The 19,108-nt window shown below is 37.9% G+C and overlaps 1 protein-coding gene across 1 annotated transcript in view; it reads right to left on the reverse strand.

The window, feature by feature from the left end:
* Positions 1-205: 205 nt before the first annotated feature.
* Positions 206-19,108, reverse strand: part of LOC580566 (SNF-related serine/threonine-protein kinase) — a 33,796-nt gene continuing 14,893 nt past the window's right edge. The window contains exons 2-6 of the mRNA XM_030975849.1: positions 13,979-14,185; positions 11,360-11,521; positions 7,980-8,256; positions 4,422-4,668; positions 206-3,748 (exon numbers count right to left, since the gene is read on the reverse strand). Coding sequence (XP_030831709.1) covers positions 2,850-3,748; positions 4,422-4,668; positions 7,980-8,256; positions 11,360-11,521; positions 13,979-14,185 — 1,792 coding nt within the window. The 3' untranslated portion in view covers positions 206-2,849. The remainder of the gene's footprint in view (positions 3,749-4,421; positions 4,669-7,979; positions 8,257-11,359; positions 11,522-13,978; positions 14,186-19,108) is intronic.

The raw sequence follows: 19,108 nt of genomic DNA on the forward strand, positions 1-19,108 counted from the left end.
CTCCCCTGTGCCCCATCATGATGAAATAGCACTTTTTTTTGTACAAAGCTCACACTTGGCTTCAAACAAAATCTATGAAGATTTCACAACACTGCTCAATACTTCCCTGCATTAGAAAGGTACTTAGACTACCATGACCATACACAGAAACATTAATCTTATAATTGATTAGTAAAAAAAAAAGTTTGACAAAAATCACTAAGAGTATCGGCAAGTACATTTAATTAATTTCATTATGATTATTAGCATTGGCTGGGGATTTTTTGTCTACTTAAGCGACATCAACAACTTGATTAATTATCTATACATTAAATTGACATCTAGTTTTTTTGTATACAAGTAAAATCTTTGATCTATCACCTGTTTAAAAATTGGTCACACAAGCTTGTTCTAATCAATTCTTGTTTATATAATTAAAATCTAAATACAACTGTATTGATGTGGAACGAAAATTCCACAGTTCTATTCAATAAATATTACGAAAATACTTGCATTGAAGAAAAGCCAAGTCAACAATATTTACCTTGCATTCGCTGTATTGTCCATATATATATATATTAGGATTCTGATATACACACACACACAGAACATATATGAGAGCCAGTTTCTGTACAAAACAGAGGGATAAATGTACAAGTCCTGATGTACATACAATCTAAAACAGTGAAACAAACATTTGTGAAACATGGAAAAATGTTCAGGTGTTTCTTTCTTTTTAAAACAAAAATATGTTACATGATCTCAATTTATCCCAAGTTCTGAACCAGCAGAACTGTACTCGAATGAAGCATAAAACACATACCATAAAGAATGTTAAAACATTAGTAGACTTGATGTCCAAAATTGCATGCATCCACAAATATGGTGATATATACTGAGCAGCAAATACATCATACAAAGTGACTTTAGATTGAAATATACATTAAAACAAAACAAAAATACAACATTTTTCTAAAGCCACAATCAACTTGAATCAAGTTGCCACAAGGGTTAATTTCTGAATAAATAGTTTAACTTAAAAACTTATTTAAAATAAAATTATAGAAATGTAACCCGAATAATTTATTCATAAAAGATAATTTAAATAATGTCATAATTCTCTCTCTTATCACGTTTTACTTTGGCTTTTACTGCCAATGCACCAATGAACATATAACTCAATTTAGATTAAAATAATTTGACATTCTTGTGTGTGAATATCATAGGAGATATTAAATTTGCCGCCAAAATTTTAAAATATTTACTGCTTCCTCAAATCAGTTAAAAAGACAAAGATAAGTTTTGTTTAAGAAAGCATTATAAGGTATGAAATATAAATCTTGCCAAATAAAAAATAAGGAAAGGGGATGGGGATATTGAAATACCTGGAATGTAAATTGGGTATTTGTAGTCTCGCAGGAAAATGATTGTCTTGTTACTATGGTGAGGGATTTCAACAGGAAACCAGTTCCGGATTCAGGATTGTTTCTATACGAGGGATCTGGGTAAGGGAAACATATCTCACTTAAAATCGTCAATACAGAATAGTTTCACAAAATCATCAATGTGACAATAACAATTGATCTATCAGTATAAAAAGGAATAGGATTAAAATATGTTTCTTTTATAACAAAAACTGTGAACAGATAATAATAAATCTGTAACAATAACAGGAAATGATCCTTTAAAACCAATATCAAAACATTCACTCCTTTAAATAATTTAACCAGTAACTAATGAATCTATTAGAATGTCTTTTGCTGTTTTTTTTTGGTGGGGAATTCTTATGTTTCAAATATTCAAGATTCAATTAAATGTAGACTACTGGGGATAATACAAACGGGAAAATGGGATCTCAGCTAATATGTTTTCTCTTCTGGCTAGCAGCAATGATTTCCTTCAAAGTCTATCATAAAATCATCTTGCAACATGCAGCAGAGAATGGCTGATAAAAATGTGAAATAAAAGATCCTAAAAACAAAATCCAGTCAAAATATACAGCTGAAAAGAAACCTGGTAGATAAAAAAATCAATCCCCTGATATAATGCAGCATCGGGCTTGCCTTCTTACATACATATGATCACATCCTAAAAAACAAAAACTCATTACTGCAATTGGCAGTGTGGGTAAAAGAGATTTTCTATATAGGAGTTTTACTAGATTCTAATTACCTCTGACGCAGTTGCAAGTAGGTACTATTACAATTATTGTAAGTAGGTATTATATGAGGAAATGTGGTTTCAATGCTGTTATATAATGATATCTGGTGCAATGTCAGGAAAAGGGATACAAACAAATATTTGAGAGGCATAAAGGAAAGCTTCAGAGCTCTTTCGATTGACTTTTTTTCCCATTACGTCAGAAGCGAAAGGGATATTAAAGCTATGTTAGCATCACCAAGCAACAAGTTGCACATACTTTTTTTTAATACATAGCACAGTATCAAATGTGTGCTATGTTTTCACTATGTTCACACAACTAAATGTTCCGATTAATGAGATGTTGTGACTGAAGAGTCCAAATCATAGCGCATGACTATCAGTTTAAGAACAAACTTTCACAAAGTAGATGCATTTACTCACTAAACAAGAAGACTATTAGATGCATGTAACATAAGGATTTGTGAAGGATAAAAACTTGTGAACACCAAACTGGGAGGCTACCTGAACTATAATGACAACACTAACAGTCCTGAGGATACTAAACTAAAACAGCATTTCATAACAGGTTCATGAATACTGTGAAACAGACTAGAATTACTTGTTGATATCCGCGAGTCATTTTACAGTAATATGGACTTAATATTGGAAATAACTTATGATATTTCCAGATAGACATAGAGCAGACACATTCTGCCCAATGACACACATTATATGAGACGGCAACAGTTGCTCTCCACTTTCTTGTTCGGATCCTTCTTGCCTCTACCCCCTTGGCCGTTGGCGCTGGCGATTCGATTGCGCTTCTTGCGAATGTCTCTGGCTTCTTTGGAGGTTCTCCTTGGCATGTTACTATTGAGATCCAAGTTGAGTTTCTCACTCAGATTGGAACTGTCTCTCTTTAGACTGGATTTGGACGGTGATGTGTGAATGTGTTTGGGCTTCTCCCCGTTCTTTGGAATGATGTAGAGGTTACTGTCCGACCGTGTCACGTGGTCCTTCCGCAGGTTGTTTTTCCGTGACCACGTCTTGGCTTCGGCGTTGGGGTCGTCGGAATCGCTGGGCGTGTTGTTAGCAGGGTCGATGGCGTATTTGCTGATGCTGTATGAGCTCGACGAGTTTGAAGAGTTCACACTGAGATTGCTCATTTTGAGACTCTCGCGGAGTTCATTGCTCTTTTTGCGCTCCTTCCCGGAACCTTTGGTACCTCCACCGTTTGTGCCGTTACCGTTTGTACCGCCAGAGTCATTACCCTTGCCTGCGTTACCATTCTGCTTGCTACCACCTGCGCTAGCACCACTGCCACCATGAGTATTATGAGACCCTCCTCCACCCTCACTCCCTGAGCTAGGAGGACCATCCTTGCTCCCCCTCCGATGCGTCGTCGGGTGTGGCAGATCAAACCTGTCCGATCTTCTCCGCGATTCTGAATCGTCGTCGCTGGCGTCCGAGGAGCTGTAGCCCCCTCTTGGTGGAGGCGTGAACTTTTTACTGCTAGATTTGATTTGGCGTACATTGTCCTTGCTACTTGAGAGAGTCTTTGGTTGTCTATTGTCACGTGAAGGTAACCTCCGTAGCATTCCTCGGTCCTCATCAGATTCATACTCATCTGGGAAGAAAGATGGTAGAAAAATAAACTATAAGAATCATCAAACCTATTTCTGAAATAAGTCTTACAATTATCCATAAGATATAAAATCAAATAAAGCTATGCAATACAGAATATACAAGTGGTGCTATAACGAACATAATAAACAGCTTCCTTAATTTGTCATGATCAGTGTTGTTTCTTCTTGATGTATCAATTTCACATAATCAATGGTGGGCAGCTAATTACATCTGTTGGATGCTAGAGTCTGTTTCACATAAATACCACTGTTTGGTAGCCAGGACAGATACCATAATGATCTCACAAAACATAATCATTAATCAATCCCGTATTTGGTCATGTTGAAAACCATTCAATTCACTCAAGTTTAAAAAGCACTCCAATTTCCTGAACTCGTTCCTGAATTGAAAAAATGCTCTTACAGGGACAAATCAAGGAATAAGACTATGAATTAAAGCCCCTCTGTACTAGTTTGACCAGGGGGATTATACCTCCCTGCAAAGTCACTGACAGGTGGTTATCTCATCAAATCAGCTCTCAATTAACACAAGAAAAAGAGGATCATGGGGAACCACAGGCACCGATTAGGCATTGTTTGCTATATAGAGGGCGCAAGTAGCTAAAAGTAGTGCAGTGGGGCTTTAAGGTCAAAGATTCAAGGTCCAATATTCACCTTCTTCCTCTGTGATCTGGTTCAGTACTGATGTGCATATCTTAGACTGGATGGCTTGACGGTTGCTGTTGAGGGACTGCCGATTGCCTCCATTGCCCCCTGTATCCTTACCGCTACCCCCGTTGCCCCCCATGTCGTCCGTGGGGGAGGAGGGGGCTACGGTGTCTTGGGGGTCTCCTGGAAAGTTCTCCTGGCTCTCCTGACTGTCTAGATCCTCATCTTCAGCCTGATGTTGATATTCCTCGTCCTCAAGAACAAAAGAAAAGAGAAGAGAAATATTTTGGTTAATTATTCTGCTTATTCTCACACTTACATGACATAATTATACTACGATAAGATATTATTCAAGTGGCTCCTAACAGCATTGTGTTTTAGTTAAAATGTAAAGTGGTAACAACAACACCCCCCTACCCTCACAACTTACCAATCTTAAAGACAGTTACTTGCAAACTATCATAAAATGTGAAGAAAGATGGTGAACAAATATTCAGCACATTGGCTTTGTGGAAGACTTTAGGATATTTTACAGCTTACAAAAGTCTTGAATATTTCCATTGGGTGTTATCTCACTAATTCCAGTCTCAAGTGAAGGCAAGAGATATTTAATCGGCTGTATTAGAGTCGGAAGTCTAATTTGGACAAGATTTGTACAAAGCTTTGAAGGTACTATGTCCCATTTGCAGGCCAAAAAAACAACAAGGTTTAATTCCAACCGGGCATTTGAAAGATAATACTAATTTAGAACATCACTCAAAACAAAAGGACTTGAAAATCTCTTTTTTGTTGGAAAATAACGACTGTTAGTTGTCAAATCGAATTTAGCTAGCTATAATGAAATGAATTGTGATGAATTGAGGATGTGATGCAAAGCAATCTAGAAAGATATCTCAGACCATCAACATCTTACTAATGCCATGGATATTAAACCATGAACTGCAATTGGTAGCCGGGCTATCGAAAGATGCATATAAAAAATTGATGTATTTATGTCGTTGATTTCAAAGGTTAATGACTCATCACTAGAAATCATGAACCGTTCGAAAGGTCCCTTCAACCCTACAAGATTCTTGGCATCTTCTACAGAAAGTGACGGAATTACCAGAAGATACAATTTCTTTGCTGGTATATGGATAAACATGATTGGCTTTAAAAGTTATCTTATTACCAGACAGCCAATGTAAACATGTGGGTGGATGTAATTTCATGTCATTACTCATTGACACAGGACCCTTGAAGTCCTCATTTGGGGTTGTTGTTGTTCCATGAAAGTCTCTAATCCTTCATCAAATATCATACTATCTTTAAAGTCCCTCTAAAGTGTTGGGAGCCCCAAAAATTTGATGGCAAAATTTAACTTAAATTGTATCGAAATGTGAAAGAGGATGTCATTTAAGACACATTCCTGTAAGGATTTTCAAAACAAATGTGTTTGAATTCAAAAATTGATGAAAGAATACAAAATTTAGGTTTTCTGCGGACAAAAAAACAAACCCAAATTATGAATTCTTTCATCAATATTTGACTTGTTGGGGCTCCCAATACTTTAGACGAGCTTTAAGTATTTGTGTCTGTTTCTTCTATAAATAGCAAAGCTGTTTTAGATCAGATTATGAGCGTTATTGTGAGGTGCTTCCTGTTTCAAGCAAAGGCATTTACAAATCAAGTTACTAATGATGTCACTGATTTATTTTCAAGAAGTCCTTCCAATATATTTTCTCTCGAAAATGCTCGGAGCAAATATTTCTCTACACAATTTTGATTATTTGTAGGAAAGGAGTTGAAGATTTCTTTCAAGTATATTGAACAGAGAGAAAGATGCATAACAGGGCTTCATATACATGAAGTCTCCTTCAAGTGAAAATTGGATCTTTAAATTCATTCGGTAGAACTTCTCACAAAATATAATTGGTTTTATAAAAGCAATACCACTTCAAAATATTTCAAAAGATATAAACGGCTCTGGATGCGTGACTATGTCGGACAACTTCTGGCATTATGTAAGAAGATGGCTTGTGAAGTGGAAGTGCTAGAAAACCCGCAATTGTTTTGTGAGCAAGTCATCTAGTTATCTCTATGTGCTTGACCTCAAATTAGCTGAACTGGACTGAAGTGAAAAGGAAAAATGTAAAGACTGCCAGAACACCTGAACATCACATATTTAATGGTTTTAAAGCAATACCACTTCAAATTATATAAATGGCTGTCGATACGTGACTATGTGAGACATGTTCCGGCATTATAAAAGAAGATGCCTTGTGAAGTGGAAGTGCTAGAAACCCGCAATTCTTTTGTGAGCAAGTGCATCTAGTTATCTCTATGCTTGACCTCAAATTAGCTGAACTGGACTGAAGTAAAAAGGAAAAATGTAAAGACTGCCAGAACACCTGAACATCACATATTTAATGGTTTTAAAGCAATACCACTTCAAATTATATAAATGGCTGTCGATACGTGACTATGTCACACATGCTCCGGCATTATAAAAGAAGATGCCTTGTGAAGTGGTAGTTCTTGAAAACCTGCAATTGTTTTGTGAGCAAGTGCATCTAGTTATCTCTATGTGCTTGACCTCAAATTAGCTGAACTGGACTGAAGTGAAGAGGAAAAAAGTGAAGACTGCCAGAACACCTCAATATCATGTATTGAATGGTTTAAAGCAATACCACTTCAAACGATATAAACGGATGTGGATATGTGACTATGTCACACATGCTCCGGCATTATAAAAGAAGATGCCTTGTGAAGTGGTAGTTCTTGAAAACCTGCAATTGTTTTGTGAGCGAGTGCATCTTGTTAACTCCATGTGCTTGACCTTAAATTAGCTGAACTGGACTGAAGTGAAAAGTAAAGCCTGCCAGAACACCTGAATATCACACATTTAAAGCCCATCTGCACTTGTTTGGCCAGGAGGGATTAGACCTCCCTGCATGGTCACTGGCAGGTGGTTATCTCATCAAATCAGCTATCACTTAACATAAGAAAAAGGGGATCATGGGGGACCGATGGGTACCGCTTAGGCAATGTTTGCTATATAGAGGGTGCAAGTAGATACAAGTAGTGCAGTACCGCTTTAAAGGGATCGTTTAACAATGTTAAATTTGAGATACATGGTCCTACGTGTTATCAGTGTCTGTGATATGTTGTAATATTGAAGCCCTAAAAAAATTGCGCTTCAAAATGCTCAAGAAGTGCCTCAAAAAAGTAAAAATCTTTGAGTGACAGGTTTTACCATACTCGTTTTCCCCAATAGACTGTAGTGTTATGAAAACCGTCAGGCAAACGGTTTTCAAAATTTGTAATTCCAATCATAAATATCTTGATAATCAGACAGGCGATCGGCTTGTAAAAGTCACGGGGTTCCTGACTGACCTAAAGGTTTATAATTATCATTACAGCATGAGCTAAATCCAGAATTTTGTTTCAGAATCTGAGACAAAGTTACCGGATCCCTTTAAGCAGTGAGCTACCGGAATCTTACAAAGTCCCTAGGATAGGACTTGAATCCTCAAGGTCCCCTGGAGCTTTAATACACTTGGATACACTAAACCATCAACTTACATCTAGCGAGCCAATCCCCTCCTTGACAATACTCCTGCCATGCCTGGGATGGATGGTAAGATGCTCCCTCTCGATCTGATGTCTTCTTGGGCTATTGGAGAGGGGCGAGTCGTCCAGGGAACGGGCGTCGTGCTTGCCCCCTACGGCACAGGCCCCAGGTATGGCTACCGGCTTGGAAGCTGGGGGTGTGGTGGAGGGCTGGGAAGGGGTGGCCTGTTTGCTGTTGTTGTTGATGCCAGGCTTGGAGCTACCAAGCGGCAAGTCGTCTTGAGGTTTCCTGTAAACATAAACATAATAATAAAAATAACAAAAATAATAACAATAATAATAACAATGATAATGATAATAATAATTATGATAATCATAATAATCATAACAATAATAGAAATACTACTACTACTAATAATAATAATAAATAATCCTTTTGTTTGAATGTTTGGAACCGTCAAAATTAATCTTGCTGAAAATTCTTGCTGAACAAACATGTCTCATCAGATGTGGTCCAAACTAAACAATAAATCAAGTAGTACAATGAAACCTGTCTATAGAGACCACCCAACGGAGACAAGAAAAGTGGTCTTTATGTACAGGTTCCTTTAGTACATGTTTCAATGAGACATCATTTTCAAAGGAAACAAAAAATGTGGTCTTTGTAGACAGGTGGTCTTTGTAGATGGGTGATCACTAAAGCAGGTTTGAATGTAGTATTTGAAATATCAATTCACCCATAGGCAGTACAGTGTCACCTTTCAGTGAAGTTTTTTGCATTATCTTTTGATCCAGAATGCTAGGAAAGACACTTTTACAATTTGAGGAGGGAAAAGCTGATCAATTTGGAAAATAAGGAAACTATGAACTGTTATGGGCTAATAGACTTCAAGAGCAATCCTTTTTATAACCAATAGTACGATGACATTCTCCCAAATGGATATAAAAAAGAATCAGGTTCCTTGTCCTTTACCTTCACAATAACTTGACCTTTATTTTAATTACCATTGTCTATTGATAGAGGGCGCAATGAAACAGGGTCGGTAAAAGAACAGAGGAGTTGTGCTCATGAGCCATCATTACAGGAAGATTAAAAACTCCCACTTTGAATTTTGATTAGCTACAGCTGAGCAAGAAAGATTATACTTTACAATTAATTATTCATTCATTCATTGAAAACAGCTCCCATTGACCTCAAATTGGAGTCACGTTCTTAAGAATGAACATATTATATCCAAAGTCTTGTCTTAAAGACAATGAAGTCGTGTAAATGCCTGTGCAATGATCTAAGAGGGTTATACGGGGGTGTGACAAGAGCACGTAGTGATGCCAGATTCTGATCATCTCAATTGTTTTTTCTTCTCTTTTTTAATAAACCTCCCTCATTCCCTAATTTAGGACATTTTCAGAAACAATAATTTCTTTTAATGAAACGCACTATAGTTTGGACTTCTCTGTACACAATCAGCTTGTTTTTTCATACAGAAAAATTACAAATTTGGTGTGAATCTCTTTTTAAATGCACTTCAAATTAACATTAGTATAATTTTTTTACCATTTGAAATAAAAACTGCCAAGAGCCTTCCTAATGAACATATAGACAGGTTATATCAATAGATCTTATCGTTATCTTCATGAATGGCCAAGGGAGACTACAAAGCACGAGTTGTTTACTCCAAACTAAAGCACAGAAGCACCAACATTGCATCTACAAATTGACCTAGATTCTGTGACGCTGGGTCAAACTAGAGAGCGAGTTCCGTTGGCTATTACGTCAGACAGATGTTGTCTTTTCTTGGTAAAGCAAAGAAGAGATGAAGGGAGGATCTCAATGCTGAGGAGATCTTCATCGTCATCTGAATAATGGGTCAGTGAAGGGGCCAGGCGATAGCCACTTCACGATGAACATCATCATGTTTTCTGACGAAGTCACCAACAAGGGGATTTCCCTAATCGAGCCCAGTTGATTACACCGTTATATCATGCATGTTCTGACAAGGCTTATAAATGTATCACAACACAAATGGACACATTTGAAATCAAAATAAATGATGCTACAGGGTATTAATATATTTCTTTTGTTCCTTTTTAAACTTCAAATGTTTTAGTATTCATTGATTTTATAGATGCATTCACGTACTGGCTTGTGTTCTTACTTCCATGTAGTGTAAATGTGAACTGAAAATATGTAGACATACTGTCTGTTGATTAGCAGAATGATGCAACACAAATTTCAATAAATTGTTCATTTTTGGTTTCTAAGTTTTGTAATGAAATGCTAAATGAATACTTGGTACAGAGATGTTATAACCTGTTAACAATTTAGATGATTACAGAGTAATATGTGTTTCATATCTATGTTGTCACAGAAAAGTTAAACTTTGAAATGTACATTTTTAGAAATAAAAATCTTTTAGCTTACACCCATTTGCACTTTCTGCTGAGTACATGTATCTAATGATTTATACATGCCTTCATCTTCTTCAAGCACCCCTCTTAACAATTTTGAGTACTCTGTTGCTATTTTTAAAGATATGGCGCAGTAAACTGCCACAATAAAGCCACCATGTTTTTGAAAAATTGGTAAATGAATAGCAACAGAGAAATTGCGCGTATTCTCTGAGCTCTGTGTTATAAGATACAGAAATGTGATGCGTTTTACAATTTATGTCATTTTTTTTTTTAAACGCTGTGGTTTTGCCCGCATCATATTTGAACGAGCCTTCACAAGCCCCAAGAGGACCCTTGTTACAACCGTGCCTTGACTTTAAATCTGTTACGAAACAGAGGGTCACACTCTGAGATGTCACTCACCCAGCCAATAGACCAAGGCGAGGTTTGAACCCTGTTGACCCCACACACCCTTCACTTGCAGCACCCCCTCCCTCATAAGTACGCAGGGTAAGGGCTGAGTTTGACATTAAATTTCTTGTTTTCTGTCGATTTTGTTTAAGTCAAGATTACCAGCGCCCCTCTCTCTTTCTGTCTTTCTATCAACCTCTGTTTGTCCCTCTCTATCTTTCATTCCTTCTCTCTGACTGTTTCTCCTTATACTATTTTCCCCCTCTCTGTCTTGCCATCCCTATTGGACCCATTCCCCTCTCTCTTTGCTCTTTATCAATCCTATTCCCCTTTCTTATTCCCCCTCTCTATCTCTCACTTTCACTCTCTCGCCCTCTCTCTCTCTCTCTCTTCTCACTACCCTCACCCCTCCTCTCTCTCTTTTCTTATCTCTCCCTTTCTGATGAGGTGAGAATCAACAAGAAATACCCTCACATCAAAAGTCGATCGTCTGCAGCATATCCATCACATACTTATACTTATGCAAGAGCTCAAGCACAGAGGACCCAAGCACTCTTTCAGGAACCTAAGGATTGTGGATGACCCCTTACCTTGGACCTCCTGCACCTTGGTTGGGTTTGCCAGAGACCATGGCCTTCCTGAGGTCGCTGGCCGAGAACTTGAGTCTCTCTTCTTTCTGCTTCTTCAGCTTGCGCTCTGCCAGCAGGAAGTAGGTCGCAGACAGATGGTCATAGCAGTCCTTCTCTACAGACCTAAAGATGGAAGTGGCCAGATGAAAAGCATGCATTAATGGTTGATTCATTTATCATATCCCATGACCACTCTAACCCTATAACACTATATGACACACGTATACCACAGATGGAATGAACTGAATTGTGAGGATGTGGTGGTCAGAGATTTGGACATATTTTTGAAAAGTTTCAGGGCTACTAATATAGATGAGTGCCTATTACATGATACTGCCTAAAAGAAATGTTAGGAGACTGGAGAGAGAAAAGTGCTGATAAAATGTAACTTACATCTGTAAGGTTCCACATTTCATTTTTCAAATTTACCAATAATAATACCTAGCTAAAGCTAGGGTAATTATTTCCAAAGCTGTTTGGAAGCGCACAGAGATGTTATTTCATAATGCATTATGCGCTATACAAGAACTGAATATTCTTATTATTATACTTATTTTTAAAGAGGTCCTCGGGACAGGTATTAATGTAAGATACATGTAGCTTGGAGGAGTAAATCTCACAAAAATATTAGTCAAACACCAAACAATGTTGATTATTCAGTACTTCTTCGGAAGCGGATGCAGAGATACAAAAAGTTATAAATATCGTTATCCACATCCTCCTGAATTGTCTTGCCATCGCTAATAATAGGTTATGAAGATGGGCAATCACGAGTGGAGATTGAAGGGAATCCATCAAGGCTTACTAACGACGACGATGGGAGTTTAAGATTGCTTGCTCTAACACCTAGATCCCCACTAAGACTCCCATCCAATCTTGATGCAATGCTTCCAATCTGTGACATATTTATCAGGGAATCTAAGCAATTGCTCATCGAACTGGGGGATAAATGTGATTGCCAAGTTGTTGTTGAAGGATCCTTCATTGTACACATTGTGTATTCCTGAATATCTTCTCTTATGTTTCAAAGATTTTTACGAGGCCTGATTGAGGACAGGAACTCAAGATCAATCTTTCTTACACCAAGCTTTCCTCCAAGAATCATATCTAATCTTTATCCAATCCGAACCATTGGGTCGATACTTAAGGGAATCTGAGGTTTTGCTCAAGGGCAGACTCATCGTGCAGGGGGAGGGGGGGGGGTACAGGATTATAATGTCCAGCAAAGATTCCTCCAGAATAGAATTACATCACATTATTTGTTTATTTCCAAGAATTTTACAAAAGCTGAGTGAGGATAGAAACTCAGACTGTTTACTTGAACATCTAGATCCCCTCTAAGACACCATCCAATCTTGATCCAACTTCTAAAAATATCCGCTGTATACTTCAGGGAGTCGAAGCAATTGCTCAAAGCTCATCGGACTGGGGGATAAATATGATTGAATGTTCTTGAAGATTTCTTCATTGATGGTATATGTTGTGTTTTCCTGCATGATAAGGGAGGGGGTGGGTAATATTGTCATGTTAAAAAATACATGTATTCTGTTTGGGTATAATCATTTCATGTTGCATATTGCCAAACCTCATCTATTTTCTTTCAAAGCCTCTGAAAAGTTAAGACTGGGGATAAAAGCCTACCATTGCTCTCTCTCAAAAACCTCAATCCCCTGTAAGACTCCTATCCGGCCTTGGTTTAAGAATCCTAACTAATATATTCTGCTGGGAATCTAAGCAATTACTCAAGGTGATTCTGCTTGGAGGGGAATGTGATTGTCATGTTGGAAAGAGGTGTTGCATGTTCTACATCGCATTTCACCTACTTTCAGAGATTTTGTCAACAAAACATAGCAGAATGGACTTAAAACTGGGCACTATGACTTCTAAATCATCTTTAATACCCCCATTCAATGTTGATTCAGTTTTATCCTTCCTTTTCATAATGATTTCTCAAGGCTCTGTTTGTATCAACATGTAATTGTCATGCTCAAAAAGGTTTGTTTATTTTATATGCTTTTCATGCTGCTTAGTCCCAGACTATGTCTATTTTTTTACAAGACATACTTAATAATCCAAGTAGGAGCTCAAGATTACTCAGTCTGCAGTGTGGCAAATGTAGAGTAATGTCTATGCAAAGGACATTTGTGAAATAGCAGTGACTAGAAATGAAAACAATCTGATCCACAGTTTCATGGCTTATACACTAGATCCTGACACCTCTATGGCCCAAATTCACAAAGGAGGTTTAAACTTCACCCATGGTTTAAATCTTCATTTACATAACCCATGGTCTCAAATTAGCGCAAAATAGGCGTGACACGGTCAGAGGTCCAATTGATTTGCGCTTATTTTTACACCATGGCTGATGTAAATGAGGGTTTAAACCATGGGTTAAACCTCCTTTGTGAATTCGGGCTTCTGGGTATACATCAGTGCCCTGCTGAATATAACTTTCTTTCAATTACAGCTGCCACAAATTTACAACAAATTCGCTCCCAGCCAATCAAATGCTACAATTACAGAAGCTAGCCAAATCTTATTGTTGACAAGTTTTATGAAAGAGGATCGTGAAGTACTCACTCTAATATGGCTGTCCTCTCGGCCATCTTGCCGTTGAGCATGATGTCCATGATGCTATCATGGAGCTGTTCTGAGATCTGCTCCCTGGTGATGACTGGATCCGAGGGTCTCCTTGTTCTCCTTCCTTGCTGGAGCCAGGCGTCGTTCTCGATCTCCTTCAGCGTCACGCGGCTCGCCGGATCGCGTACCAGCATTCGTGTTATCAAACTGCACAGAAAGAGACATAGAGAAGAGGTAATATTGACACGTAATTTTTAAATATATGTGATTTAACATTGCATGTAACATCACTCTATGCATATTTCATAAACACTAGCTGCCCAAGAATCTAGTAAATCTAAAAGTAAAAGAAACATAAAAGAGTAAATAAAAAATTTGAAATCTTAATTGAGGATAAGATAATACATAGGATGATAACATTGATGATAATGAAGACAATTCATCTGCCCAGAACCGGAGGGACATTGATTGTGTGTCAAAACATATGAAGGGACACCCTTCTGGCTCCACCCATCCAGAATGGTGTACAAGAAGATAATCAAGAATCAAGATTGGTAACAATCGAGCTAGTCGTTTAATTTGAACATTTAATCAATGTACACACATGCTATCTAAGTTAGATGTCGAAGAATCAGGGGAGCATTCAGCGTGGAAATAAAGTACACATCTGTTCTGCCCCTCCAATATTATGCTCGTGGCTGAAAGGTATGGTAAACAACAGATGCGTGCATGCATCAGTGCAGAGATGGTAGGCATGGCCACACTGGCAGGAATGTTCTGATTTTCTAGTAGCATTTAGTCTGGATACAAATGAAAGTAGAGGATATTTGCTGAGTAGTTGTGACCACTTATACAAGCCGCCACGCCAGGGAAAAAAAATACTTAAAAAAATTTCGGGGCTACTTTTCAAGCTTGCTTGCATGAAAATAACACTCATTAATTTTGTTTGCATCGAACTCTATGCAAATTTTGGGGGCTCTTTTGGGCATTTTGGGGGCTACTTCGCCCTGAGCCCAGTGTATTTTTTTCACTGCGCCACGCCATTGACATGAATTTGGCGGATGCACAGAAATGAGTGAAATTTTCATTATTTTCATGTCTGAATGCACTGTAGAAAAAAATAAAATTGATATCGGGAAGTAAATAGAAGCTCCCTCTACTTGTTTACACTGTGATGGGCCCAGAAAGGGCATCTTTTTCACATCTGAGCTAATGTACTACTACTACTATGAATGCCACTTTACAAAAACATGTTATGACCTATCACCTCGGGTACTCTACTCAGAACTAAAAGCATCTTTGTTTTTACAAAGTCAAGGAATAACACAACACACATTATCATGATGATCTACCTTAGATGTTAATGTACTACATGTATTTATCAGCTGAGATTTTGTCTGATTGTCACCATTTTCTTTCTTTTGTATTGAGATATGTCTACGCAGCTTATGTTTTGATAGCCTTACGTTCTGAAAAATGAACGTTTCAAGTATTTTCTCTGTTAGATGTAAATATTTTACTGCCTCAGGTAAACTTTTCAACCGTATCATTCTTTCTTTCTATTTCATATATGCCATACCGGTGCACAATCCCGATATTATACCATTATATTTACTAGATAAAAAACGAAAATATATCTTTAAAAAAGGATAATCATAAGCAAAAGCATAAATGGTGTTTCATTGATAACAGAAAGGAGTATATAGCAATTGCATCATTTGGTATAGATATTCTGAATAACTATTAGTGATATATTAAAAACGTATATTCTCCTAAAATTTACAAAGCTCTTAAGAAGCAATTACGATGTTGAGATCCATGAAATATCCCAATAACTTGGGAACCTAAATCCATGACCTAACCTTTTCTGCCCTGTCTTAAATTCCTCCCCCATAAACCTCGGTACATCTCCAATTAAACGGGGGCGTGATTCTCCCATGTAGGAGTAACCGCATGGCCTTTACTATAAATACAACCCAACAAGAACCGTTCTTGAGCTTCATTGAGAATTCAAATTATCCAATGCAAAATATGGCATTTGATGACATTCAAATCACAACCAATAGCTTATTAATGCCTCCTACATACAACCTCTGGGCTATTGATGAATCTGAAGAGTGACTGAAGCAGTGTGGGTTTGTTGGTTGGTTATTTTATTTCTTTCAATATGGTGATTTGAAGAAAAAAAACTGCTTTCGGCCGCAAGGCTGTTTTTCTGCTCTACCAATCCAATTTCCATTCATCAGTTTTGTGTTGCAATGATTGATTCCAATTATATTTTATTTGAAGTGCCTTCTAGGAGATTGTAGAAACTGTCATGGGCAGTAGAAGGTGGTGATACATTTAGTGAAACGTCATATTAAAGGTAATGCAAAGGTTGGGGAAATTTTAAAAATTGGATGGATATTAATTCTTTAAAATGTTGATATATTTGGATGCCCCTGTGGATGTATTATAAGCACTAGAAAATTTAGCCCCTATAACATTCTGCTTTCGAGAAATTTAAATAATCAAATTTATCGGTGCTCCTGATAAATTTCAAATACTCCTACGGTCATACAATGGTAGCTGCGACAATGAAAATCTTGGAATATGCAGTTCTGATATATAATTTCCAAACTGGAATAGAAAGTCGGTCAATTTTAGTCAAAAAACATTGTTTTGAAGCTAAAGTAATATCAATCTTGAGAGGGAGCTTTACAATCAACGGTGTCGATTTGTATCTGTGGTTGGGGGGGATGATAGGTGCCAAAATATTTTCGGCAATGGATCAAAGCAACCATGAGGTAGAAGCGTGTGAAGCGGGTTGCACCCCTCCCTTCCAAGTTATTAACTTTTTCAAGTCACCCTCAATAAAGATAACATTTCAGAGAATATGGGCTTGCTACCTGGGTTATTATCCTCTCAAGCGCGTAGCGAGGATTTTATTTTAGGGGGCGGTAGTGAGCACGCAAAGCGCGCTCCCTAGGGGGATGGGTGCAGGGAGGGAGTTTTCCCCCGTCACGCGAAGCGCGGAAGCTTTAATGTTTCACTAAATTATTAGAGAAAGTAGCCAATTCGTTGTACCGTTCTCGACTCTTAATCCTTGTTTGAATCAAGTTCCCCTTCCTCCGCGCGTAGCGCGGAAGCCCTGACGTTTCATTAAATTATTAAAGAAAGAAGACGATTCGTTGTACCATTTTGGACTCTTAATCCTTGTCTGAATTCAGTACTCCCCCCCCCCCCCATTCACGCGCGAAGCGCGGAAGCTTTGACATTTCATTAAATTATTGGAGAAAGAAGACGATTCGTTGTACCGTTCTCGACTCTTAATCCTTGTCTAAATTCAGTTTCTTTTGACGTTTCTTTAAATTATTAGAGAAAGAAGACGATTCGTTGTACCGTTCTCGACTCTTAATCCTTGTCTTAATTCATTCCCTCCCCCCTTCCCGCGCGTAGCGCTGAAGCTTTGAGGTTTCATTACATTATTAGAGAAAGAAGACGATTCGTTGTACCGTTTCCAACTCTTAATCCCTTTTCTTCCTACGTCCTCTTCCTTTCTTCTTTCTCTCTATCTCTTTTTTGGCCGGCGGTTTTTTTTTTGGGGGGGACGACCGCCCCACCGCCCCCCTGGCTACGCACGTGTATCCTCTCTGTCTCTCATTATCTCTTTCTCCCACTCTGTACTTCTTTTTTGCACTTTTGCGCTTCGCGCTTTATACATTTAGCTAATTAGCTTGTTGCTTTTAAACGCTGCGGCTTTGCATTTGGCGCATTGCATTTTTATGTTGCTGTTGATTGAATAAATTGAATACATTCATCAATTCCTGATGAAGCCGTATGAGCGAGAATTCAATTTATCCTTGTCTCATATCCATGTACGGTTGTCTCATTTACGTATGTATTATGAAAATGATATAGCAAAATGTGTATATTGATGGTCATCTTGCGAGTAATAACCATTAACTACTCTCATTGTGCTCTCTTCATTAATTTTTTTCTTCATTTTTTAAAATTTTGTATGGTGAATTATTGGGGGGGATGATTGTACAGGCCATCCCCCCCACCTGAAATATTGGGGGGGATATATCCCCCCCATCCCCCCCGGGATCGACACCCATGTTTACAATATAAGAGTTTTTTATTCACAATTTCATCACTTTAGGCTCTATTTCAACCGCGAAAACGATCATTGAATATTGTAGGATCGCATATGCTTTCAATATGTTCATTTGAATCAAATTCATGACCCCGGCCCATACCAAAACTTTGTATTACCTTTTTTAAAGACAATTCAAGGGAGACAACAATTGGTTCCTTTAGTAAACATTTCAATTAAAAAATACTATTCACAGGAAACAGAAAGTGTAGTCTCTATAGACAGGTGGTCTTTCTATGCAGGTGGTTGCTATAAAAGCAAGATTCACTGAATGACCATGACCAAGATACAGTAATATCTTTGGTTTGGTAATGATGACATTTCTAAGACCAGTTCTCTTTGAGGTTGCAACCACTTTATGTGGGTGATGAAAATGGTGATGAGCTAGGATGGAGACATACCAAGGGGACTGCGGGAGAAGTATCGATGGACTATTAATACTCATCCAGATTAACCATGCATGAGAAATAAATGGAATTGATGCCACAACTTCACACATTATCATCCCACACTTGTTGCACTTTCAAAGAGTAATGGCTCATTGGAAATTCATGTGACCTTCTACAAACATAATAGTGATGTGAGCTATAAATGCTGTAGTAATGTAACTTTCTATCAAAGACAAATCGTCTGTGAAGGCCAGAAGGATGCTTTAAACGTTTTAAATGTTGATCTACATGAACAAGAGTTGGTTAACAATGTTCTGGTTCTCAGCTTTCTATCAAAGACAAATCGTCTGTGAAGGCCAGAAGGACGCTTTAAACGTTTTAAATGTTGATCTACATGAACAAGAGTTGGTTAACAATGTTCTGGTTCTCAGCACACAAAGATATTTCATATCAAATTTTTTTTCTTCTCTTGAATTATCTCTCCCTCCCCCCTCTCTCTTTCTCTCCTTCTCTCTCTCTCTCTCTCTTCTTTGTCCGTTTCCATCCCCTCTTCAATTTCTTTCCATTCCTCCCTCCCTACCTCTCTCTCTCTCTCTCTCTTCA

Source organism: Strongylocentrotus purpuratus, unplaced genomic scaffold (assembly GCF_000002235.5).
Source record: "Strongylocentrotus purpuratus isolate Spur 01 unplaced genomic scaffold, Spur_5.0 spur5_scaffold_8, whole genome shotgun sequence".
Classification (NCBI taxonomy): domain Eukaryota; kingdom Metazoa; phylum Echinodermata; class Echinoidea; order Camarodonta; family Strongylocentrotidae; genus Strongylocentrotus; species Strongylocentrotus purpuratus.